The following is a 23,552-nucleotide window of genomic DNA, read 5'->3' on the forward strand; positions in this document are numbered from 1 at the left end:
CCGGTCAAGAGTCAGAGAAGAGAGATGAGATAACGGAAGAGAGAAGAGCAAGCAGCTAGCGAGCCCTTTGGAACTAGCACACAAGCCAAGGAGGCGTTACAAGTTGAGCGAGTCAGAGACCAGCAAATCTTCCCGAGCTGTGCAGAGGGCGGGCCCGAGCGACACTCGAGCGGGAGAGAAGGCGGGAAGCGCATCGGAGAATGGCGAAATGGCGCGCACTCGGCGTCGGCTTCCTTGCCCGATCGGGAAGGTTCGAGTGACGCATGCTGGTAGATGGTTCACTCAACTTCCAACTTTGGGTTACTGCGCAGCACGCCCCTCTGCGCCATCTCTCTGCTTCGCCTGTCTTTTGTCTGCTCGTCCGTCTCGCCATCTGCCCCCGCTTCTCTCCAGCTTCCATCGTCTCCGACTTGTCTCTGAGGCTGGTCCTCTGTCTCTCTCTCTCCCTCTCTCTTCTCCCCACTCTCCTTCACTCGACCTTCTTTCACATTCCTCTCTCGCACCGGTTGCGCCCACCTTTCGTCTCCTTGTCTGATACCGCCCAAGCGCTAGTCGCTCCCTCACCTTCAATCTAGCACAGCTAGTCCTGTTGCCTCGAATCCCGCCTCGTCGAAAAAGATGCGTTTCGCCTCGCCTTTCCCTCTCGCACTGCTCGTCGCCCTCGTGGCTCTCGTGTCGACCTCTTCGGCACTCCCCACCCGGCAGTCAGCTGCGACGTTCGAACCCTTGTTCCGCCCCGCCTCGCCTCATGTCGGTCCGAATCGGTCGATCGAGCGACTGCGCCAACGACGAGCAAACGTCGCCGCTGAGAAGCGGTCCCCCGTTGTGATCCTGCCCACACCCGTCGCCATCAAGAACCCCAAGGCGAAGCGAGCGAGTGTGGTCGAGCGCAGGTCCGCTCCCGTTGTCGTGCCCAACCCGAAAACGAAGCGTTCGGCTCTCGCCGCTGCTCCAGCACCGCTCTCGAAGCGTTCCCTGATTGCTTCGAACCCGAAAACGAAGCGCTCCGTCGTGTCGGCATCCATCTCGATCACTCCCGCACGGTCCGCCACCCCCGTGCGCCGCTCGCTCGCCGCCGTCTCGAATCTCCTGAAGCGATTCCTCGGCGACAAGCGAGGCACAATCACGGTCAAAGCCGTCGCTTCGTCCCGGTCGGTCGTCCCGAACCCGAAATCCCCGAGGTTCCCGGCTAGCAACCCGGAAGCATCGTCTTCGCCGGAATCTTCGTCGATCGTTGTCTCTGCGCCCACAGCGACCTCGACCTCGATCTCGACCTCGATTACTTCGACTTTGATTCCGACCTCCACCTCCACCTCGACCTCGACCTCAACCCCATCTTCGACTTCTGTCGCATCCGAGTCGACGGCCGCAAGCACCATGTGGCCGAGGTCGGGCAAGCAGATCGCGGGTGGCTACTACCCAGACTGGGAGGGCGACAACTTGCCTCCTGAGCAGATCAACTACAAGATGTTCGACTTGATCAACTTTTGTATGTCGGCTTGACCCATGCTCTCATCTCCTTTATTGTTTGGTGCTGACCCTCCTTCGTTCCGCAGCTTTCGCTATTCCCGACGAGAAGCACAACGTTGCATTCCAGGGCTGGAACTCGGGCGATCTCCTGAACCGAGTCGTCAAGTACGCTCACGGCAACGGCTCAAAGGTCTTGATCGCGATCGGAGGATGGACCGATTCCAAGTACTTCTCGACGGCGGTCGCGACGTCCAACACGCGCAAGACGTTCGTCGCCAACATCAAGAAGATGGTCGACAAGTACAACGTCGACGGAGTCGACATTGACTGGTGAGAGACCATCCCCTCTCTCTCATGCTCTTGCTCCAGGCGATTGACGCGACCGCTTTTCTGTGCAGGGAGTACCCGGGAACTCAAGGCAACGACGGCAACATTGTCTCGTCCGCCGATACCGCCAACATGCTCCTGTTCCTGCAGGCTCTGCGCAAGGCGATGCCCGACAAACGCCTCTCGACGTGCACGACCCAGCAAGCCTACATTGGTGCGAACGGTTCTCCGCTCACGGATGTCTCGGCATTCGGCAAGGTCCTCGACAACATCCTCGTCATGAACTACGATGTCTGGGGCGGTGAGTCGACAAGTCTTCACGTGTGATTCCTTGAGATGGCGGCACTGACGAATCCGTTTATTGCAGCCTCGTCGACTCCGGGACCTAACGCTCCGCTCTCGGACGCGTGCCCGAACTCGAACCAACCCAACGCAAACATGGTCTCTGCGATCCAAGCCTGGACCGACGCCGGCATGCCCGCGTCCAAGATCCTCATGGGCGTGCCCGCGTACGGATACATCTCGTCGTCGTCTGCTACGTCGCTCATCCACAAGCGCGACTCGGTTCCTTCGACGGGACTCTCGAACCGTCACCTCGCAAAGCTCAAACGGCAAGAAACGTACATCTCGGAAGGTCACAAATGGTACTTGACCGGCAAGGCAAAGGCCGAAGCGAGACGCCTCAAGAAACGCCAACTCGAGCGCAACCGCAAAGTGATCGACGTACGCGCCGAACCCGTTGACCTTGCAAAGCGGGACACGGTCATCGTGTGCCCGAACAACCACTCGGGCAAACCGTGCGAAGGCATCACGGACCAGAACATTACCGAGATCAACTGGAACCCGCTCGGCAACGCGACGATCAAGGTGTCGGGTCCGGGCGGTGCCGGCGTGTTTGCTGGCAGCGGAGGGATCAAGGTCGGCAACGGCGACTTGAGCGGGTTGGACGGCAACCAGATCAACTTCAACGATATGATCAACTATGGCGTGATCGTCAAGAAGGGCGTCAACTTTGTCGGCGCGAACGGCTACACTCGCAAGTGGGACGACTGCTCGTCCACGGTCAGTCTTCCTTTTTCCTCCTTCTCTCTCGAGAATACGAACCTGACTTGCCTCTCTCACGTAGCCTTTCTTGTACAACACGGATCGCAAAGTCGTCGTCACGTACGATGATCCCCAGTCGCTCGGACTCAAGGGTGACATGGCGTATCACAAAGGAATCGCCGGTCTCGCCATGGTACGTTTCACTCTCGTCGCTGTTCTCCCTCGCGCAGAGCAAGTACTGACACGGCTTCGTCTGTAATTTCACAGTGGGACATGTCGGGCGACACCTCGGATTTCCAGTTGACTCAATCGTGGCGTTCAGCCATGGGCCTGGTACCACTGGGTTACTGAACGAGTATGCACGAGTTGATCTCGCTCGCACGCTCGTCCCCGAAACAAAACAAGGACACTCTTCTCTCTCTTCAAAAGCATCCTTGACGGATGGGTTCTCTTTCATTTTCGGTTGTTCATAGCTGGTCTCTGCATCTCTCCATTTCTTTTTGTCTCCACCACCATCATTAGCATCATCATCCGGGTTCAATTTTTCGCATCTTTCATTCTTCACATCCCTTTTTCTCCCCTTGTTCCCTCCTCCTATTTCTTCCTCTCCTCGATGGACGGCGGAGGAAACCACGGTACGGCACGGCACAACACGGCACGGCACAACACGGCACGGCACAACACGGCACGGCACGGCACAACACGGCACGGCAAGGCAAAGCTCGCGGATCGAGATGGATATCGTTCGTCCAAGGAGGAGAAACCCAAGGAAACGAGTTCCCAGGTGGGACAGAGTCATCGAGGAGGAAGGTTCAGATGATGGAGCAGGAGAGGCTGTTTGGGGGAAACCGAGATGGGGACACTGTGCCTTTGTGCTTGAGCTTGGCTCGCCGGCTGGTCCTTTTCTTTCTTTTTCTCCCGAAGCCCCTCTCTCCTTCTTCTCCCTTTTTTCGCTTGTCTGGCTCCAGAGAATCCTTCTCGCTTGTTTCTCCTGTTTTTTTCTCTTTTGCAGGAATATGAAACGAAATCCTACTCTCCATTTTTGAGCGATCTTGGGATCTTGTTTGAGAGAGACGAGATCCATTGACTCAGACAATGCAAAGTCATTCGGAACCAAACGAGATGCGAGAGCGACTGGAGAACAAGAGCGAGATCTAGGATGGCGCGCGCGAGAGGAGGCGGTGCAAGTGATAGTCGAGCTTGGATTGCCCGGATCCGACAGGGGCGAAGAAAAAAAAAACTGGCAGAAAAAAAAAGGCTAGTAATTGTTTTTTTGAAAAAAAGAAATGGAGAAAGTCGACCAACCTGTCGCGGACTCCTCCTCTCTCTTCCCACCCCCCACCAAACCCCAATCTCTGTAAGCCTCATCGAGCCAATATTGCTGTCGTGTGAACTCCCTCGCTGACGCGCGCGTGCGCCCCTCTGCTCCCTTGTCCCCGCTCTTGCGAATTGTTTCTTCGCCCCTTGATCTCGTTCCTTGCTCCACCTGTTCCCTCCTTCGCCCGCTACTACTTCGACGGTACCCAGTTCCATCATGGGCAAATCATCCACTAGCACCAAGCCCACCAAAGAGTCGAAGAAGACCAAGTCGAGCAAAACCGCCGCTGCCACTTCCAAGCCCGAAGCTGTTCCTGCCACCCCGGCCAAGGCCGACAAGAAGGCAGAGAAGAAGGCCAAGAAGGAAGCCGAGGCTTTGAAGAAGAAGCAGGAGGAGGAGGCCGCCGCCAAGAAGAAGGCTGAGGAGGAGGCCGCCGCTGCTGCCGCTGCTGCCGAGTCTTCGAGTGACTCGTCGGACTCGGACTCGGACTCGGACTCTTCCGACTCTGACGACGAGAAGAAGCCCGCCGCCGCCGCCGCCACCAAGAAGGACGACTCTTCCGACTCGGACTCCTCCGACTCTTCCGACTCTGAGGACGAGAAGGTTAGACTCTTGCGGTGCAACTTTCCTAAAAGAAGCGAAGCTGATGGTTGTTTCTTCTGGCTATACAGCCCGTCACCGAGAAGGTCAAGGACGCCGCCTCGGCTGTCGTTGCCAACGGAAAGGCCAAGGTTGCCGAAGTTACTGAGGCTGTCAAGGAAGCTGCTGCCTCTTCTTCCGACTCTTCTGACTCGTCTGACTCGTCCGATGACGAGGACGAGAAGAAGGTGTGTTTTCATTTCTCGGATGTCGCTTCCAATGCATTTACTGATGGTTCAAATTCACAAACAGCCTGCCGCTGCTGCTGCCAAGAAGGACGACTCTGACTCCTCCTCCGACTCTTCCGACTCTTCCGACTCGTCCGACGATGAGGACGAGAAGATGGCCACCGAGACCCCGGCCAAGGAGACCAAGAAGCGCGCTGCTGAAGAGTCCGAAGCTCCCGCAAAGAAGGCCAAGACCGTCACCAACGCGAACGGCGACGATGCGTCCGAGTCGACCACCGTCTTTGTCGGTCAGCTCTCGTGGAACGTCGACAACGACTGGCTCCAGTCCGAGTTCGCCGAGTGCGGTGAGGTTGTCTCGGCTCGTGTCGTGACCGACCGTGACTCGGGACGATCGCGTGGTTTCGGTTACGTCGAGTTCAAGACGACCGAGTCGGCTCAGAAAGCTCTCGAACTCGCCGGCAAGGAGGTTGACGGTCGTGCCATCAAGGTCGACCTCTCGGCCCCCCGCCCCAACCGTGAAGGTCAAGCCGAGCGCCCCAAGAAGGTGTTCAACGACACGCTCTCGGGACCCCCTACCACCACCCTCTTTGTCGGCAACCTTCCCTTCTCGGCTTCCGAGGATGCCGTTTGGTCCGCCTTTGCTGACTTTGGTGATGTCTCGTCTGTGAGTTTCCCCCATTCCTTTTACCATCGATGCGAATACGCAGAGTGCTGACAATTCCTTCCCTTTCGAAAATTTCAGGTTCGTCTTCCTACCGACGCCGAGTCCGGCCGACCCAAGGGATTCGGTTACGTCGAGTTCTCGTCGCTCGATGGTGCGATCGCTGCCGTCGAGAAGGGTGGACCGACCGCTTCCGGACCCGGTATCGACATTGACGGCCGAACGATCCGTCTCGACTACTCGCAACCCCGCGCTGACCGTCAAGGTGGAGGTGACCGAGGTGGACGCGGTGGAGGACGTGGTGGAGGACGAGGTGGATTCGGTGGAGGACGTGGTGGAGGACGAGGTGGATTCGGAGGTGACCGCGGAGGAGGAGGACGAGGTGGAGGACGAGGCGGACGAGGTGGCCGTGGTGGAGGACGTGGTGGAGGAGATGCCGGATGGGGAGCTCGCACCGGAGCTGGTGAGCCTATCTCTTCGTCTCTCTGACTACATCGAACTCAACTGACCCTCGCCCATGTTTACGAACCTTCAGCTCAGCCGCCTTCCGGCAAGAAGATCTCGTTCGACTAGATTATTCCGGTCGATACGGTCTTCAGCTCTTCCCAAAAAGGATCTCTCTTCGCTTTCGAGTCCTACCTTTAGATTCCCCTTCGCGTTCAAGTTCTGTCCTTGTTCCGTCTCGCACACTCATCCCTTGTATGTTTCGACTACCCTCTACTCTATGGATTTCCTACGGCGTAGGTTGTACTATTTCGCCTCGGCCCAAAAGCGACTTTTTGCTAGCACGCATGCAAAATATCCGCAAAAGATTTTAGAATCTCTCATACTGTCTTGCGATCATAGAACAGAGCAGATTCGAGTCTTGTGTCCTTTGATGAACTCTTGGAACGTGAAGTTAATCCGGCTTTGCGAAATTGAGGGTCAAATCAATCGACGGCTAGATGCACGAGTGATCGACTGCGTCCGACTCCCCTCACCTCCAGAAATCCTCGTGCGCTTTGTCGACGCTGCGATCGGACGCCACGATCATCTGAACCTACTGCGGGTTCTTCTATATGTGATGCCTCGCAAGATCATACATTTGTAGGGCGTAGTGGCGAGTATCTATCTCGAGACGACCTCGCGTACGGGCCTCGCATCAATCCGAGAAGCGCATGCATCGGCCCCTCGAGCTTTCAGTCACTTCCTTTTCGCTTGTGTCCACGCTCGACAAGGTGATGTCGACGTCGATCCTATTTGACAACGACTGAATACATTGCGAGGTTGATACTGCTTGCTAATACGTTCTACTGGAACATTTTGCCGTAGGCGGCACGAGCCTTGTTCTTGCGGTCCTCAATCCGCTTCTTTGCCGCGGCAAGTCTAGAGGAGTCGTACGAAACCAAGAGAAGCGAAAGTCAGACTGGTGCGAGAAAGGCGAAAGAAAGACTTTGGGGCAAAGATCATCTGCGAGACAGGTGAAACTCACTCTTTCCGGATCGCTCCATCTTCCGGCTGCGATTTCTGCGCCAGTTCGAGGTCTTTGATGGCTTCAGTATCGTCCTTGATTGCCAAGTGACCCATCGCGCGTCGGTACAACGCTTTCGCCTTCTCGGCCTCTGACAAAGTCTTCTTCGCAGGATCTTGTTCCGTCGGTTCTCCGTCAAGGGACAGCGCTCGGGTCGACTGTTGAATAGCGAGACGAGCGTCGGCGGCCTTGAGGGGCGAGGAGGACTTGAGCGCGCAAAGGGACGAATTCAGGAGGAGCGAGAGTCGAAGGGTGACGTATTTCGCAGACAATTCAGGGTTGGGAGGCTCGATGAATCGGTGTCGGTCAAGGTCTAGAGCACGTTTAAACTTCGTCAATAGGGACCCGAGGCGAGGAGAGAGAATGAGAAGCGTGCATCGAATCGCCTTCACGTATTTCTTTTGCGCCTGTTCAAAGTTGCCTTGCTTGAAGAGCTCGGTACCTTTCGTCTTGACCTTGTCGGCAATTCCGTACACGACTTCGGCATTGTCGATATCCGCCTCGTCATCGGAAGGGTACTCTTCATGACCGTCGGCAAACTCGTCGGCTACGATGCCGGTTTCTCCCTCAGCGAGCTGTCCACAGTCGGCAATTACAATATCCTCTGCAGGCGATTCGCCGGTCATGGGCGCTTCCTCCATGAGGCGAACGATCGATCGGCCGTGAGTGACCTTGCCGCTGATTGTGTTCCATCGAGCGAGCAGGTCAGTCTATGTCCAGGATAGGGCTTATACCGAGGACATCGTATCATTGTCAGCGATCACGCAGAAGAATGTGGCTTACAAAACCTGGCGAGACAAGGGACGTCAGTTGTCCGTTTTCGGAATCTGCAATGCGACCTTGAGCAACTCACGGTGTGCTTTCCATCAAGGTGAGGAGTTGGGACTGATTTGCAAGCTCAATGAGCGCATTTCTCGACCGGTTCCCTGTAAGCGTAGAGACTCACCAGTCGTGATAAAGAATTGCGAACCGTTCGTGTTGGGTCCGGCATTGGCCATCGAGAGCATGAAAGGTTTCTCGTGTTTCAACTCGAAGCTGTACCAAGTCGGATCAGGATCAGCTCGTGAATAGCATGAGCGGGCAGAGACACGTGTACGTACTTTTCGTCGGCAAATTTCTCGCCGTAGATCGATTCTCCGCCAGTTCCGTTGCCGCGGGTAAAATCACCTCCCTGGCACATGAAGCCCTTGATGATACGGTGAAACTTTGAGCCTTTGTAGTGCAACGCTTTGCCTGATTGACCCATTCCCTTCTCTCCCGTGCAGAGCGCGCGGAAGTTTTCCGCCTGCGTGATCGAGACAGTGGGTGTCAGCATCGCCAGAGACCTTAGCTTTTTAGAGGATGCAAGCGGGAGAGAAGCGATGCTACTCACGGTCTTTGGCGTCACGTCGGCGAAGAGCTCCATGATGACCCGACCAGCATTGTTGCCGTTGACGGTGATGTCGAAGAAGACTCGAGGGTTCGTCATCGTGCTCTGACGGTCAGCGAAAGAGGTGCAGCGAATGATGGTACAGGCCAGGATCACATGTCAGTACAGACTTACGCTACTATGATATGATCATTTTCAACCTACATTAGCAATAGTGATTGATGGGGCGGATGTCAGGCGTGAGGTCTGAGAAAGTGACGACAATACAACGACGAAGTGTTCTCTGACTTTCCACGCGCTTGATTCGGGCCCCTGTCTTTCGAGAGCACAGGAAGCTGAAGTCTCCGCTCGCTTTTCTATGTTCTGAATTTTCTGATCATCACGACCTTGCCTCGATGCAAGAATGACACCGAGCTTGAGTCAGTCTGGAGACGAGCCAGAAAAGACTGTCGGCTTTGGGACTTGCAATTGGATTGTCCTACAATTGCAATAGAGCTATCCAACGCGTGTATGAAGTCTGATTACGCCCTGGTTTCTCTTCTTTCTGCTGATCACGACTAGTCCGAACAAAACGACGTGTGAAACTCGGATGACCGCAGCCAAGCCCATAGTCGAAGTGGGACAACGAGACTCAAGCTCGAGGCAATTCCAGTTCTACTGCACGTCAATACAGCCTAGGTCTGTTACGACACATTCATGTTTCGTCAACCTATGCGGTCTCAATAGTAGACGCAAAGCGGCAAGTACACTTACGGTTCGATCAAGTCGAGGTCTGTTGATGGGAATTTCTGCTCGACCAAAACCCCAAAGCTGTCTGCAAGCTCTTGCGCCACCCTGGCTGTCCTGTTGCTGTCGAAATCCGACTGGTGCTTCGGAATTTCGGCAACAAGAGCGCGTGTGAACTGATCCCTGAAACTTTGTGAAAGGTGATATGTTCGCATGACTGATGCGATGGATGCCTCTAGGACGGCGGATAGCGTCACCAAAGAGTGGCGGTACCTATGATGGGAGAGCAGAGACTCGAATTCACGATCTTCCCTCAACATGATCAGCTCGAGAATCTGGAGCTTTCGGACTCGCAACGAGTGTTGCTAAACGAAGACCGTCAGAGTGGGGAACGCCACCTTAGTCCTTGATGCGCACATACCAACTTCTCCTTTGTACCGATCGGTATATTGCTCGAATCCAGGAGTTCTTGCTTGCTGAATGCGATTGCGCAGGTGGCCCCAATCAGTCTGTCGTTTCGCAGAGCTACTGCCAATATGAATGCGTCTGTCGGGTACAGAGCATTCGCTGTCAGGCTCCTGTACGTTTCGCACAAGGATTAAGCTCAGCTCGATCGAAAAAGTGAATAAGACTGCTCACCAAACAAGCCTCTCCACGAACAATGCAGCGTGTGCGCAATCGTACTTGTGTGCCATCTCTGCCAGACTTCTCCACTCTTCCCTGATTCGATGGACTTCTTCATCTGGCAGTACTGGGTGGCGGACGTAAGGTGCCGAATCGATCTCTTGGCCTTGAAGGATCGCCATGAACAGCTTCAACTCGCTTGCGGTCTCCGTCATGACCATCTCGCCGCGCTCAGCGTCGTTAACAGGAGTCGGAAGCGAGAGGAGATCGCTGAAGACGGGCGAGAAAGTGCACAGCCGGGCGCGAGATACCCGGAAGCGAACGGGCGGAACATCGCAGGATACCAGTACGATCTCTGAACCTTCGACCATACTGTTTGAGCTCGAAAGCGGGTAGGATCGAGCTGTAGGAGGGGAGAAGAGGGGAGTCGAATGCTGCCAAAGATCCGGGTCTGTGCCTTGCTCAAAGAGAAGATCAGTGCCAACACGGTTTGTGCTCCGGACCGATATCAGCAGGGGTCCTCGCTACTCCATGACATTCTATCGTTTGAGCTCTGTGGAGTTTGTGGACCTGGTAAACCTCCAGTGGCCTCAGTAAGGCCGAATGAGCTTCGGGGATTCACAAATGAAGCGATTCGCTCTCGGAATCGCATTCCAATGGCAAGCATTTCTCTCTGAACAAACCGAACAACAACTCTGGAGCAAATTAGAGACTGTGGCCACAAGTTACGACCGAGGTCCCAGACAATGGCAGATTCAAGCGGAGCTCAAGCGAACGTCGTTTCTGTTCCGATCAATACTGGAACCGACAAATGCGACGGGACATTGTCGTCAGAGCGGTAATTCGTATTCAGAAGAGATGATGACGGACGGCAAATACGCACAAATGGAGCGATGGCAGGAAGCAGGCATGGCTCGATCAATTCGAGCTCTGACGGCAGCAACCCATCGATCGCAGTACCAAACTTGTCGGCGAGGTCTTGGGCCAGTGGTCCTGTAGGAAGGCTGTCGGACACGTGTCTGGGCAGCTCAAACGCCAGTGCGGCTCTCAACTGTGCGTGAAAAGTTTGCGCAAGATCGTAGGTGCCGAGAATAGTCGTAATTGAGGCTTTCAACGCGGCAGGTATCCTCATGCTCGTTGGGCTTCGAGTAGACATATGTCCTGCGCTCACGAAGTTGACATCCTTGTCTTGTATAGATGCGAGAAACTCGAAAATACGAATTTTCCTGACTCGAAACGAGTGTTGCTGATTTCGTCGGATCAGCGCAGCTCCGATTCTGCCAATTGTAGGGACGTACCAATTTCGCTTTCAGCTCACTCGAGATCCAGGTCGAGTTCAAGAGTCCTCGCTCTTTGAACGCTATGGCGCAGGTAAAGGCGATCCATTTTTCGTCTTGGAGAGCCACAGCGAATTCGAATGCGTCTGCTGGGTACCGCCCTTCCAACTTCAGGCTCCTAGCATCGCCACAAATGCCTTCAGCTCGAGCAAATCATGCGGAAGCATCTGGGAGGATACGTGCAGGATCAATCTCTCTACCAGCAGCGCAGCATGTTCACAATCGTACTTGTGCGCCATCTGTGCCAGACCCCGCCACTCCTGCCTCAGTCCAGAACGGTACGCGGCTCTTGGCATTTGTGCGGCGGAGTAAGGGGTTCTGTCGAACGCTTGGCCTTGAACGACCGCCGCAAACAACTTCAACTCGGTTGCGGTCTCCGTCATGATAAGCTCGCCGCGCCTGCGTTCTTTGGCCGAGACCGGAAGCGAGAGAAGATCGCTGAATGCTGGCGACAGAGTGCACAGTCGAGCACGAGATATGGGGAAGCGAACGGGCGGAACATCGGAGGTGACCAGTACGATCTCTTGATCTGGCGCCATGACGTAGGAGGTGGATCCTGCAGGAGGGAGATGAAGCGGGAGATGACAGAAATATGAGGTGACAGGAGGAGGAGGTGAGAGCTTCGAGAGTAGGGCGGACATCGATTTTAGGAATCATGGATCTGCGCAACGGTCCAATTTAGGGGTTCGTGCTCTGTTCCGCAGCGATCAGATCGATCAGTATGGGGTCGATGCGGGCGAGCGTGCTCTAGACCGCATCAGCACGACTGCTTGTACAGAATACAAAGCGGCAGAACCACATTCCAGATGATCACCTTCAGACTCGAGTCTCAACCAGTACGACATATACTTCAGCAGAGGACGGAGGAGGCGAAGCCTTGGACGACGCCCTCGCTCTCTTGTTCCTCATCGCCGGAGATCAAGCGCGAGGTCTCGGAATGTGAAGAAAGCAATGACGAAGTGAATCGAATTGTTCTATTCAAAGCGGAGCACCTGATTGCGCCCTAATTTCTCTTCTCTCTGCGAGCACGGATATCTCAAGCGAAACAATGTGTGACATTTCGACGACGGTGGCTACCTCGTAGTACGAGTGGGTTGACGACATTCAAGCTCGTAGCAATTCCGGTTCTTCTGCACTCAAAACAGCCTAGGTCTATCGCGTCCAACGCATGGTTTGTCAATTAACGAGATCTCAGTAGAAAAGATAGACAGCGGGAACTGAACGTACGGTTCGATCAAGTCGAGTGCTGATGATGGGAACTTCTGGTCGACCCAACCCCCAAAAAGGTCGCCAATGTCTTTTGCCAGCGACTGTGCCGTGTCCTTGGATAGCCTCGACACGTGCTTCGGCAACTGAGTAACAAGCGCCTCCGTCAACTTTTCGCGAAAACATTCCTTGAAGTCGTATGTGCGGACAACTGTGACGATGGATACCTCTAGGGCGGCGGGGATTATATGTATGTACTGAGTATATGAGAGCTTGCGCAGCACAGACTGAAGTTCACGATCTTCCCTCAACATGACAAGCTCGAGGATCTTCAGCTTTCGGACTCGCAACGAATGTTGCTAACCAAAATCCGTTAGAGTCAAGATCGGCACTTCTGACTGTCAAGCGCACGCACCAGTTTTTCTTTCAAGCCAATTGGCATATAGCTCGAATCCAGGAGTTCGCGCTTGCTGAATGCGATCGCGCAGGTGGCCCCAATCAATTTGTCGTCTCGTAGAGCTACCGCCAATACGAATGCGTCTGTTGGGTAAAGAGCATTTGCTGTCAGGCTCCTGTAAATTTCGCACAACGATTCAGTTCAGCTCGATCGCAAAGGGATGAATGAGGAAAGTCCGCACCAAACTACTCTCTCCACGAACATTGCAGCGTACGCGCATTCGTACTTGTGCGCCATCTCTGCCAGACTTCTCCACTCTTCCCTGATTCGATGGACTTCTTCATCTGACAGTACTGGATGGCGCACGTAAGGTGCCGAATCGATCTCTTGGCCTTGAAGGATTGCCATGAACAGCTTCAACTCGCTTGCGGTCTCCGTCATGACGATCTCGCCGCCCTCGGCGTCGTTGACAGAAGTCGTGAGCGAGAGGAGATCGCTGAAAACGGGCGAGAAAGTGCAGAGCCGGGCGCGAGATACGGGGAAGCGAACGGGCGGGTCATCGGACGTGACCAGTACGATCTCATTATCTTGCGCCATGACGCAGGAGCTGGGCATTGCTGGAGGTAGGACGAGCAGGAGGTGGAAGATCTGGGAGCGAGACGGACGATGAGAACCCTGGGAGATCACGAGCCGCGTGACGGTCACATTCAGGGGTTCGTGCTCGATTCCGCAGCGATCAGATCGGTCGGTGTGGTGACGATGCTGGCGAGCGTGCTCTCGACCGCAACAGCAGAACTGCTAGCATATAGTGAATAGTCAAGAGGGGGGAAGCGGCGTGGTTACATTCTAGATGATCGCCTTCAGACTCGAGTCTCGCCCGATACAACATTTGCTTCAGCAGAGTACGGAGGAGGCGAATCTTGGCCGACGCCTCCACGCTCTTGTCGACCATCTAATCCATCCATGGGAGTAGAGCGAGAGTTCGATACGCCTGGGGAACTTGCTAGGTTTCCGTTGGCCGGGATCTGCGAGCAAGTCGCGGTTTCGACGATTCCGACTGGGTTGCTTGCCGAATTCTGTTCGTGGCACGAGACCAGGCTGACCGATGACGCGAATTGGCTGGGCCCTTCTTTGTCAAGCCACGGCACGAGATATCCGATCCCATCGTTCATTCGAGTTGCTTCTTCTGTTGCACATCCGTCCATGAACATTCAGCTTGATGGTCTGGTTGAGGGTATTGAGGTCTCCTTGAACATGAATGACTCACCTCGTGCGATCCTTCGCCTCCTCCGCACGAGCACGACGCCGAAAAAGACGAGGAAGGCGATCGAGACGATCGCGACGCTAACACCGATGTACGCCCCGATCTTACCATATCCCGTGTCTCCTGCCCGATCGGGCGTCTCCGGAAAATAGTAAGTGTCGGCCTTGTCATCAGCGGGAGAGATTGGCTAGTGAGAACATGACGAATGCCGGCGGTTCAGCACGATCGATGCAGAATGATTGCATTTCGAGGACTTACCGACATTCCCCTCACTCGAAGCCAGCGTGGAGCAAGAGCAAAGAGGTTGAAAGAGAGGACTCTGGGTCCCTCAAGACCTCATGCTCGTGCCCCTTCCCCCAATTGACCGGATTCTCCGTCGCTCCCGTTCCCCCTCCTCTCATCTCGCTCCGTTCTCATTGTCGTAGTTTCCGGAAACTCGACACCGCCTCCGTCAATGCTCCTTTGAGCATTTCGTTGCTCTCCAGTTCGAGTCGAGCCTGCAACGCCTCCAAGATCTCTTCGACCTGGTTTCGAAGCGCATTCGTTTCGTCTCTTACCGCTGATTCGAGCAGGATTTCTCCAAGCGCTCTCCACATCTCGATCCCACGATGTCGAACTCCCTCGTCTTCGTCTCGAACGATAGCGCAGGCCAATTCGCGGTACTTGGGCGTACGAACGATCGTCGCAGAGATGCCGGGCGAGTAGACGAGACAGGTGAGAGCACCTGATGCAGCTTGACGAGTATCGAGGTCGATCGAGTTTGCCGCGAGTGCGAGCACGAGGTGTAATCGACCTGTCGAAGCGGGAGTCGTCCCAAGTTGATCCTCATCCTCGACTGCAGGAGAGGAAGAAGAAGTCGAGGTTGATGGTTCGAAAAACTCGATCGCGGTGCTTGATCCGGATCCGACCAGGTTGCATACCAACTGGGTCGCGGCCCTCGTGATCATGTGATTGTCGTTCAGCCAGAGATCATCCACGAGTACTCGCAAGATCGATCTTCCCTTGCCCTCTGGATCAAATCCACCATTCGACTTGAGCTCGAATCGAGCAATCTTGTCTGCGAGTTGAGGATCGAGAGAGGCAATATTTGTCAAGGCCATCAACGCTTCAAATGTTGCCAATTGCGGGGTCGAAGCGGTTGAGAGTGGCAATGTGAGTGCCAAAGTTGCCTCGAGCAAGAGGGGTGCGTTCGAGGTGGGTCCAAACACGAGGATCGGGTTCGCCGTGATCAACAGTTTCGCGAGCGCTTGCACCGGAGCGAGATCGAGACTCGGTTCGAACGGATTTGTCGGAATGTACCGGATGAGCGTGAGGAGTAAGCGAGCGACTCCCTGTTGGAGCAATTGACCTCGAAGGGGTTGAGGCGTGACGAACGAGTGGAGGATCTGCGCGGCGAGTCGACGAGTTTGGAGCGATTGCGAGAGACACAGCTGTCGGACGAGAGGAACGGGAGAAGGATCGTGTTTGACCATGAGCGAGACTCGAGCCGTGATCTCGCTGGTCGATTCGGGTTGCGAATCTCCGCCATCGGCAGACGAAGCGGCGGAAGCGAATCGTTCAAGTCGTTCGATTTGGGCTCTATCTTGCGAGGCTTGTTCGGGGAAGCGAGTCAGGTGGTTCAAAAGAGTCGCAACAGCGTAGTCTCGAGCGGCGGTCGTCGAGGCAGAGACCTTGGTCTTGGCGGTTGTCACTTGCGAGAACAAAATCGAGAGAAGCTCGGGTCGAGATGCCACTTGTTTCACCTTTCGCGTAGGCGACAGAGTGAGGTAGGCGAGTCCCTCGAGCGCGACCAGTAGAACCTTGTCGTTGCCAGGAGTCGCGACGACGGTGTCGACGAACATGTCTGCCAGTTCTGACATGGACCATTGCGGCTGTTGCTCGGGTGTTGTTGGCACTCCGCTCGTCGGCTTTGCCATGCGAAGCTTGACGATTGCGACTCCGGCGAGTACCTTGACGAGGGGGTTCTCTTGCTCGAACAGGAGAGATTGCAACCAGGTGCGGGCATGCGAGTCTTGCACAAACGGTCTCAATTGGGGTTGACCCGCCGCGAGACTCAGTAACTCGACAAGCGCAAGCTTTTCGTCTTCGTCTTGCTCGTTAGGAGCTTCACCCGACGAGTGAATCGGGTTCGACACGCGTGCGACAGCATGTTGAAGCGCCGCGCGAAGGTGGTCCTGGCTCGTGCACAGGTTGACGGCGAATTCGGGCGAGACTTTAAAAAGTGCGGTGAGGAGGTGCAATGCCTCGACGAGCTGTTTCGAGTCTTGATGCGCGAGTCGAGCCTCGAGCGAATGTTCAATCACTTCGCGGGTTGCTGCGCTCGGGTTCGGGTGGGTCGAGCGAGCCAAGATTGCGAGAGACAGAGCATTCAGCTCGGTAGTCTCGTGCAAGTGGCAGACGAGCGTGTCGAGGTCGGTGTTGTCGAGGTGGAGCGGATTCGGACCGGGACGAGCGAGGATCGACTCGAGTCCCTTCTTGGCTTGTTCCATCGCGATTGCCTCCCGAAAACTCAATCAGTTCTGAGATGTGTACTATCCGAGGGGCTGGAACAGGAGCGAGCGAAAGACAGCTCGATTTAGCCGTTCGCGCCTGGCTTCGATCAAGTCACGTGCTGTGATGCTCAAAGCCTCGCTCTCACTCCGTTCCACCGGGCTCGCGAGGCTGGAGACATCGTCTGTGAGCGTTACATAACAGGCTGACATCAATCGTTACAACAAGCGCTGTTCTACAGCGTTTTTCCCCCTTTCATAACGCCCTGTACGTGCCGAGACTTGCAAAGAAAACGTCTAGCTCAATCGTACTCTTCGTCACTGTCTCCCGCTTTCCGTTTCATGCCGTTGTTGCCGTTGATAGTCGGCGCGACCGAACCCGACATGGAACCACTGCCCCCAAACCCAGCTGTAACATCCTCCATCTCCTCGTCGTCATCAGCATCGTCATCATCATCGTCGTCGTCGTCATCGTCTCCAAACAGACCTCCTCCTCCCGCTTCACTCCCTTCCGTCGTCCCCACGAGTGCCGGATCAAAGTTGAAACTGTCATCGGGTCGAGTTGTCGTCGTCGTTGTTGCCCCTGCCGCTGAACCTGAACCCGATGCGAGGTTTGCTGGAGCCGTCGCAGGAAGAGGTTCGGTACGAGGCACAATTGAAAAGTTGGGCGCAGTCAACCGTTGCGCGACAGGAGGTAATCGGATTCCGTAGACTTCTGGAACGGCAGGTAATGGTACAGAATTCACTTGAGTCGCCAACTGTAGCAAGAACTGTTTTTCAAGGTGTCTGTCAGCACTCGTAGCTGTGAGGGAGAGAGAGCAGGATTGGACATACTTCTTTCGGAACGGATGCGGATTCAGTGCGAGCTTGTACTGCGAGTCTCACGTCGTCGATCGATGGTACGAGTGCTCCTCCTGCCGCTGCGGAAGGGTTCGCACCTCCGGTCGCAGCCTGACCATTGTTGGCTGAACGGGCGTGTTCAGCGTACATGAGAGAATCCGTCAAAATGTCACTCGTGTATCCTGTCGTATCAATCCTTGCGAGTCAGACCTCATCCCAAAGCCGCGGGGGAGAGAGAGGATGGAGAGAAACGAACGATGAGCGAATTCGACGAGCATGCGTACGACTCCTTCCTCGGCATCTTCAGCTCCATTCGCAGCGAGTAACAACGAGATTAACCGTGCGTCGCGAGGCAGGACGGGAGGTGCCGATGACGATGAGAGCGACGAGGAAGAGTTGGCGCGCAGCGACTTCTTGGTTGATGCCATTGGTATCCAAACAGCGAGGGTTGCAGCACGTATCAGTCGAGCCTGTCTGAAGATGTGTATGATCGCGTGGCGTAGAGTGTCGGGAACGCGTTGAGTCGGCGGGGATGCCTTGCGAGTTGAGTGTTTGATCGTAATCAATTCAGTGTCTCTCAACACGCGCGAATCTCGAAACTGCGGCAACATACAGGGATCGTCCGAGAGACACACATCGCTCAAAAAGCCAAAGCAGAAAAAAAGACAGGACCGCAATCTTTGCCTGATCAAGCTCCTCGAGGAACAAGGCATGGGGTTTCGACGGTGTGTGTCAATTGCGAACAGTCCGTATCACCTAGAAGGTGCACAGAGGAGATTGCAGCGGATAGGGGGATGGGGTATCTATTTTCGACTTGCGGACCTTGCACAACAACTCTTTCTTTTTTTGGAGAGGGGGATTTAGTGGCCTTCACGTCTCCTCGGCGCACTCCTCAGGACTGTTTTGCAACGCATGTCATCGACACATCAGCTCTGAGATTCAAATCGCAAAGAGAGAGATGGCAAGAGAGACTGACTGTCATCAACTCGCAGGATCATTTCTGCCGCTTCGGAAGCCGACAGGATGACTTGTCGCTTCAACTTGTACGACTCGGTCACTCCGCATTCCTTCATGCTTCCAATCACTCCCTTTTCCATATCTGCAGTACCAGAATGTGTCAGGGTCAGGACTCGGGCGGAGAGAGCCGGAACAGAGGAGAGCGTACCGAGACCGGCATCGCTTCGACCTTCGTAGTGCGCCGCACGCAGTTTCGCAACGAGATCCGACGAGTCGTAACCTGCATTGTCGGCCAAGATCGTCGGGATCTATATCAATCATTTCGACAAGCCATTCCGTCAGAAACTGTCATCGGGTCGTTTTCGGACGGAAGATCTTCTTTTACCTGTCGCAAAGCTTTCGCAAACGCTTCCACGGCCAACGCCTTCTTGCCTTCGGTCCTCTTGGTCTCTTCGTCGACCGCAACCGCCATGATCATCTCGGCGCATCCACCTCCGAGCGTGACTCGGGTCTCCTTGACCGTCTGACTCAGGACCGACAACGCGTCGTGCAACGACCTGTCGGCTTCCTCGATCATCTGTCCCGTCGCACCTCGCAGAACCACCGTGCATGCCTCTCCCGCTGCCACTCCCGAGAACTTGATCAACTATTGAAACAAACCCCCCTCGAGTCAGCTCTCTCTCTCTCGATCCAAGAAAAAGAGATGTTTGGGAAGAAACTGACCTTGTCCTCTCCAATCATGATCTCCTCAATCTGTTGACACGAACCGAGTTTGACCGCTTTCGGGTCCTCGAACGTACTCGCAATCTCGCCTCCCGTGACCAACGCGAGGCGTTCGACTCCTTCGAAATCGGCGTGCTCGATCGACATGATCCCGGCTTCGGCAAACAACGATTCCGGGTAGTTGTAGATTAGTTGTCGGTTCACGAAACACGTCACTCCCGAAGCTTTGATCTTGGCAACCTTGGCCTTCATCTTTTCCTGTGGTTTTTGTGAACAGCGATGAGTTGGTCGATCTAACGGATGAAGGAGAAGCGAAGAATTGCGTACCCGTTCAGCACGTTCCAACTCTGCAAGTTTGCCAGTACTGTCGACCTTGACCCTCGCACCAAAGATCTTGATCTTGTCCGTGTCCATCGGGGTGTTGGCGATCAAGATCTTGGCACCCTGGGTAAACTTTTTCGGGCAGTTGGTGCCAATCTTTTTGTCGAGGATGAACCCTTCGTCGAGGTATGAATCGGTCAGTTTGCCTCCTTGTTTCTTGATGATTTGAATGTGGTCGAGATCCGTCGATCCCTACAAGACGTTATTTTCGATCACGATCAACTAGATGATACGGCAAAGACCAGGAGAAAGAGAGGGATTCGCAAACCTTGAGTCGCAAGACTGCGGACACGGCGAGTTCGGCAAAGTAGTCCTTGTCGGCAGCGAGAACTTTTGAACTGAGGGTCGTGCGTGCGATCGCGAGCAAGTCTTCGCGGAACCGTTCGGCATCTTTGCCATTGTCCTGCGCGGCAGCTTCGAGCGCTCCAAGTGCCGCTTTCGAAGCGATCCGGAATCCTTCAATCACGGTTTGAGGGTGCACGCGTTGAATCGTGACGAGTTTCTCGGCTTCGCGCAAGATCTCGGACGCGAGCACGGTGACCGAAGTCGTACCGTCTCCGACCTCGTCGTCTTGAACTTTGGAAATGTTGACGAGGATCTTGGCGGCCGGGTTGTCGAGTGCGATCGATTTGAGGATCGTCGCACCGTCGTTCGTGACGGTGATCTCTCCGGTCGAGGTCGAGTGCAAGATCTTGTTCATGCCCTTGGGACCGAGGGTCGACTTGACGAGGTCGCCCAACGCGAGCGCACCGACGAACGAAGACAACCGAGCCTACATGGGTTTAAACGCGAGCGGGGGATAGTCAGCACACACTTCAGCTGACAGGAGGGATTGCTCGCCCTTTGTCCCCAGCCTAGTGTAGGTAGAGCCCCAGCACGACGCGAGGTGCGCGATCTCGAAAGATGAAATGTCCTCGACACGAGTTCGTCGGGATTGGGTGAATTGAGAGAGATTAGTAGTATAGACTTGACGACTTGCATTCTCGGCGCGTTCTTGGGTAGCCTGTCATGCAGAGCCGGTCACGAGCATGCCGGGACGAGCGAAGGAACAGCGAGGCGTCAGTTACAATCTGGCCGGTCAGACTGAGTTGGTGGCCGACAGCGGGACGTACCTCGTGGCCAAAGATGTTGACAGACATGACTGCACGCGATGGAGGGTGAGGCGAGGAGCGGTCGTCGTCGTCGTCCAACTTTCTAAACCCGGGTTCCTTGCCTCGTCTCGACTTCTCGATTCGTTCTAGTGCAATGGCAGAACAACGCTGGCTCCCCCTTGAATCGTGAGCTCACCTTGTTGTCAAGGTTCCTCGCTCGCTCATCTCGAATACTGACGCAAGCGCTTGCCGTCTCTCTCGCTGGTGTCGCTGCACAGGAACCCTCAATCGTTCAACGCATGGTCGCAGTCGCTCGGACTCAACACGGATCCAGCTACGGGCGGGTACTCGTTCCAAGATGTGTACGGCCTCGATGCCGACTGCCTCGGATGGGTCAAGCAGCCCGTCAAAGCCGTCCTCATGCTGTTCCCAATCACTCCAGAGTACGAACACATGAGGATCAAGCAAGACGAAAAAGTGCTCGAGGATGGAGTCGACGGGGTCGAAGACATCATCTATTTCAAACAGACGAGTAACTCTGCTAGATTTCTCTGCGATACCGTTCGACGCCAGCCTGACAATTACATCGTGGGTCTTCAGTTGGTAACGCGTGTGGAACGTTCGCTTTGCTGCATACTCTTGCCAACACGGATGTCCCTCTCAGTAAGACGCGGTTCATGCTTGCACAAATACCTGTCACGCATTGACCCTCCCCCTCTCTACAGGTAAAGGTCCCTTGACTGAATTGTTTGAACGAGCTCGAGACAAGGTAGGTCTCTCTCTCTCTCCCAATGATGGATGTGATATGCTCATCTCGGAATGGATTGGTGTCATCTTCAGTCCCCTCTCGAGCGAGCTGAATTGCTCTCGACGTCGGACGAACTTGCTTCCGTGCATGAAGAGACTGCCCAATCGGGTCAAACCGCTGTATGCTTGCCTACTCTTCTCTTTAGTACGCCTGGATCTCGACTGACCGTACACTCCGGTTCCTGCGGTAGACCCCGAACCTCGAGGACGAAGTCGATTTGCACTTTGTGACGTTCATCGAGCACAAACAGCACTTGATCGAACTCGACGGCAGGCGAAACAGTCCTATCAACCACGGTCCGATCAAACAATCTCTCCTCGAGGCGAGTCTTTTCAAACTTCATGCTTTTTTTTTCTTTTCGATTCGTAACTGATCCGATAAAGCTGGGTCGACAGGATACGGCCGAAGTCGTGAAAAACATCATAGAATTGACCAAGAGTCATCAGTTCAACTTGGTCACGCTCGGTCCCGCTTCGGAGGACGACTAGAGCAAATTTTGGTTCTCAATCGTCATCTGTCGTCGTCCTTTCAACACATGTATCCCTACCCTGCTATATCCTGCCCTCTCTTTTCGCTTCGTTGATTGCTTCTTTGTCATTCATGTATTGCAAAGCCCTTTTCGTTCTTCAACGCACGCAAGAATCCTTGACCGCTTGACCAAGTTGGAACAAATGCCAGCTGCACTCTCGTATCCACTGGGGCAAATGTTCATGATCCTCTCGCTAACTCGGCAGCCTCCCGTTCCGACCAGACAAGTATTGGCACCCGAGTCGATCATGCGAGATCGGCTCGTTTTGCGTGTTCGGACCGACTTGGTATCGCATTCGCAATCAAAAATTCGCTTCATGCACACGCTCAGGCCCATCTCTCGCTGCACATCAAATGACACCTTCACCCAATCTTTCTTTCGGAGCCTGTACACGTTCGAACGTTCTAGTTTAGTATACCAGTTCGAGTCAGAGGCAGACACTTTTCCGTACCTGTTCTGTCACGGGTGGTTCGTCGACGAAATCTGGTAGTTCCGTCGAAGCGTCTTCTCGAAGGTACGAAGGGATCCCTTGCTCCTCTTCCGCAAAGTCGTCCCCTAGCGCATCCAGTTCTGTTTCAGCCAGGATGTTTCCGGTGAGTGGACAACCTCCTTGAATTGGGTACGAGGCTTGTTGAGAACCTCACCAGCTTCAAGATCTGCTTCGTCTACTTCGTCAGGTACACCGTATGTCCTCGACATGGATTCTTGAACCTCGTTCGCTTGCTCGATCAAGTCTTCCATATCGTAATGCATTTGCTGAAGCCCGGAACAGCGTCACGAACTTGATGTCAGCACCGCAAGAGAAAAGCGCTTGTCTCTCGAGAACGAAAGACTGGAACACGACTGACCTCGATCTTGTCGACATCGAGCTTGCCGTACTGTTTCTTGAGTTCCTTGTTCGCAGTCTTCATCGCGTCGACCGTTGCCATCGTGTTGCGCAAGTTCTCCGTCGTGATCGCCGCTTGCTCCATGTTGAAAGTTTGTTGCTGCAGTTGTCCGATCTGACCTTCGTACAACTTTTTCTGCTTCAATACTCTCAATGCCCTCTGCTGTACTGCAGACTGTATATCCGCAGAAGGGGAGAGAGTCGCTTGTGATCAGTTAATCCATTCCCGTTTTAAAGCAATCACGAATTGAGGTTGAAGAAATATCTTTCTCTTACCTTGCCCGGTCCATCTCGCATCTTGCGCATCTGGTCTCGATACTTGGTCAATTCAGCATCGAGTTTACGAATCTTGACCTCGATTGAATCGATTCGAGTATCGGTCGAAGCGATCGCGTCGGTCAATGAAGGTTTCGGTTTCGAACTCGACGATCCAAATAAGCGGTTCATTGTTCTTTTGGCTTTGAGCTGTGAGAAACAAAAGGTCGAATGGGTCAGTCTGATTTCCCGGTTCTAAGCGAACGAAGGTGCAGTAATCGACTTCGAGCCGATTTGGGGAGAGAACCCCTTGCGCCCGAATCGCCGACATGGGACTTTCGCTAGAACTCTTGCAGCCTGAGCTGATCGATTTCGAATAGTCTAGCTGGCGGCTCCCACCGAGTTGTACCGTCTCAGCCTGCCGACGCGTTCCCCCACTTGCCGTTCGTTTCTGCTCTTGATCGTTTCCCTTGAATGTCGGCAGTGCACGCTCGAAATTAGATCTTACGTTCT

The 23,552-nt window shown here is 54.5% G+C and overlaps 9 protein-coding genes across 9 annotated transcripts; 3 read left to right on the forward strand and 6 right to left on the reverse strand.

Moving 5' to 3' along the window:
• Window positions 1–618: 618 nt before the first annotated feature.
• Window positions 619–3,192, forward strand: JCM15063_006373 (glycoside hydrolase family 18 protein; the record flags this gene model as incomplete). The annotated part of the gene is made up of 6 exons (XM_076681433.1): window positions 619–1,489; window positions 1,557–1,800; window positions 1,869–2,098; window positions 2,165–2,859; window positions 2,924–3,034; window positions 3,109–3,192. 6 exons carry the CDS (start codon window positions 619–621, stop codon window positions 3,190–3,192), a joined length of 2,235 nt encoding a protein of 744 aa, XP_076531432.1.
• A 1,183-nt stretch (window positions 3,193–4,375) lies between these two features.
• On the forward strand, window positions 4,376–6,220 carry JCM15063_006374 (uncharacterized protein; the record flags this gene model as incomplete). Its single annotated transcript, XM_076681434.1, has 5 exons — window positions 4,376–4,762; window positions 4,831–4,986; window positions 5,051–5,650; window positions 5,729–6,110; window positions 6,183–6,220. 5 exons carry the CDS (start codon window positions 4,376–4,378, stop codon window positions 6,218–6,220), a joined length of 1,563 nt encoding a protein of 520 aa, XP_076531433.1.
• Window positions 6,221–6,936: 716 nt separating this feature from the next.
• Window positions 6,937–8,625, reverse strand: CPR6 (peptidylprolyl isomerase CPR6; the record flags this gene model as incomplete). The annotated part of the gene is made up of 8 exons (XM_076681435.1): window positions 6,937–7,012; window positions 7,119–7,470; window positions 7,534–7,835; window positions 7,941–7,945; window positions 8,011–8,042; window positions 8,104–8,192; window positions 8,258–8,442; window positions 8,530–8,625. The coding sequence occupies 8 exons, from the start codon at window positions 8,623–8,625 to the stop codon at window positions 6,937–6,939; spliced, it is 1,137 nt and encodes a 378-aa protein (XP_076531434.1).
• A 3,724-nt stretch (window positions 8,626–12,349) lies between these two features.
• Window positions 12,350–14,344, reverse strand: JCM15063_006376 (uncharacterized protein; the record flags this gene model as incomplete). The annotated part of the gene is made up of 7 exons (XM_076681436.1): window positions 12,350–12,365; window positions 12,441–12,565; window positions 12,835–12,991; window positions 13,079–13,464; window positions 13,701–14,002; window positions 14,084–14,267; window positions 14,339–14,344. 7 exons carry the CDS (start codon window positions 14,342–14,344, stop codon window positions 12,350–12,352), a joined length of 1,176 nt encoding a protein of 391 aa, XP_076531435.1.
• A 149-nt stretch (window positions 14,345–14,493) lies between these two features.
• On the reverse strand, window positions 14,494–16,569 carry SHE4 (She4p; the record flags this gene model as incomplete). Its single annotated transcript, XM_076681437.1, has 1 exon — window positions 14,494–16,569. One exon carries the CDS (start codon window positions 16,567–16,569, stop codon window positions 14,494–14,496), a length of 2,076 nt encoding a protein of 691 aa, XP_076531436.1.
• Window positions 16,570–16,871: 302 nt separating this feature from the next.
• JCM15063_006378 (uncharacterized protein) lies at window positions 16,872–17,837 on the reverse strand (the record flags this gene model as incomplete). The annotated part of the gene is made up of 3 exons (XM_076681438.1): window positions 16,872–17,339; window positions 17,404–17,591; window positions 17,666–17,837. 3 exons carry the CDS (start codon window positions 17,835–17,837, stop codon window positions 16,872–16,874), a joined length of 828 nt encoding a protein of 275 aa, XP_076531437.1.
• Window positions 17,838–18,269: 432 nt separating this feature from the next.
• On the reverse strand, window positions 18,270–20,609 carry CCT2 (chaperonin-containing T-complex subunit CCT2; the record flags this gene model as incomplete). The annotated part of the gene is made up of 9 exons (XM_076681439.1): window positions 18,270–18,307; window positions 18,386–18,508; window positions 18,575–18,674; window positions 18,752–19,012; window positions 19,090–19,347; window positions 19,417–19,662; window positions 19,739–20,242; window positions 20,450–20,473; window positions 20,583–20,609. The coding sequence occupies 9 exons, from the start codon at window positions 20,607–20,609 to the stop codon at window positions 18,270–18,272; spliced, it is 1,581 nt and encodes a 526-aa protein (XP_076531438.1).
• A 106-nt stretch (window positions 20,610–20,715) lies between these two features.
• Window positions 20,716–21,857, forward strand: JCM15063_006380 (ubiquitin carboxyl-terminal hydrolase; the record flags this gene model as incomplete). The annotated part of the gene is made up of 7 exons (XM_076681440.1): window positions 20,716–20,747; window positions 20,840–21,093; window positions 21,162–21,224; window positions 21,287–21,330; window positions 21,402–21,488; window positions 21,560–21,691; window positions 21,765–21,857. 7 exons carry the CDS (start codon window positions 20,716–20,718, stop codon window positions 21,855–21,857), a joined length of 705 nt encoding a protein of 234 aa, XP_076531439.1.
• A 390-nt stretch (window positions 21,858–22,247) lies between these two features.
• Window positions 22,248–23,231, reverse strand: JCM15063_006381 (uncharacterized protein; the record flags this gene model as incomplete). Its single annotated transcript, XM_076681441.1, has 5 exons — window positions 22,248–22,283; window positions 22,350–22,468; window positions 22,543–22,654; window positions 22,747–22,959; window positions 23,061–23,231. The coding sequence occupies 5 exons, from the start codon at window positions 23,229–23,231 to the stop codon at window positions 22,248–22,250; spliced, it is 651 nt and encodes a 216-aa protein (XP_076531440.1).
• Between the last annotated feature and the right edge of the window lie 321 nt (window positions 23,232–23,552).

The sequence above is a fragment of the Sporobolomyces koalae genome (genome assembly GCF_050403365.1).
Source record: "Sporobolomyces koalae JCM15063 DNA, S_koalae_JCM15063T_v1_ctg70, whole genome shotgun sequence".
NCBI lineage: Eukaryota > Fungi > Basidiomycota > Microbotryomycetes > Sporidiobolales > Sporidiobolaceae > Sporobolomyces > Sporobolomyces koalae.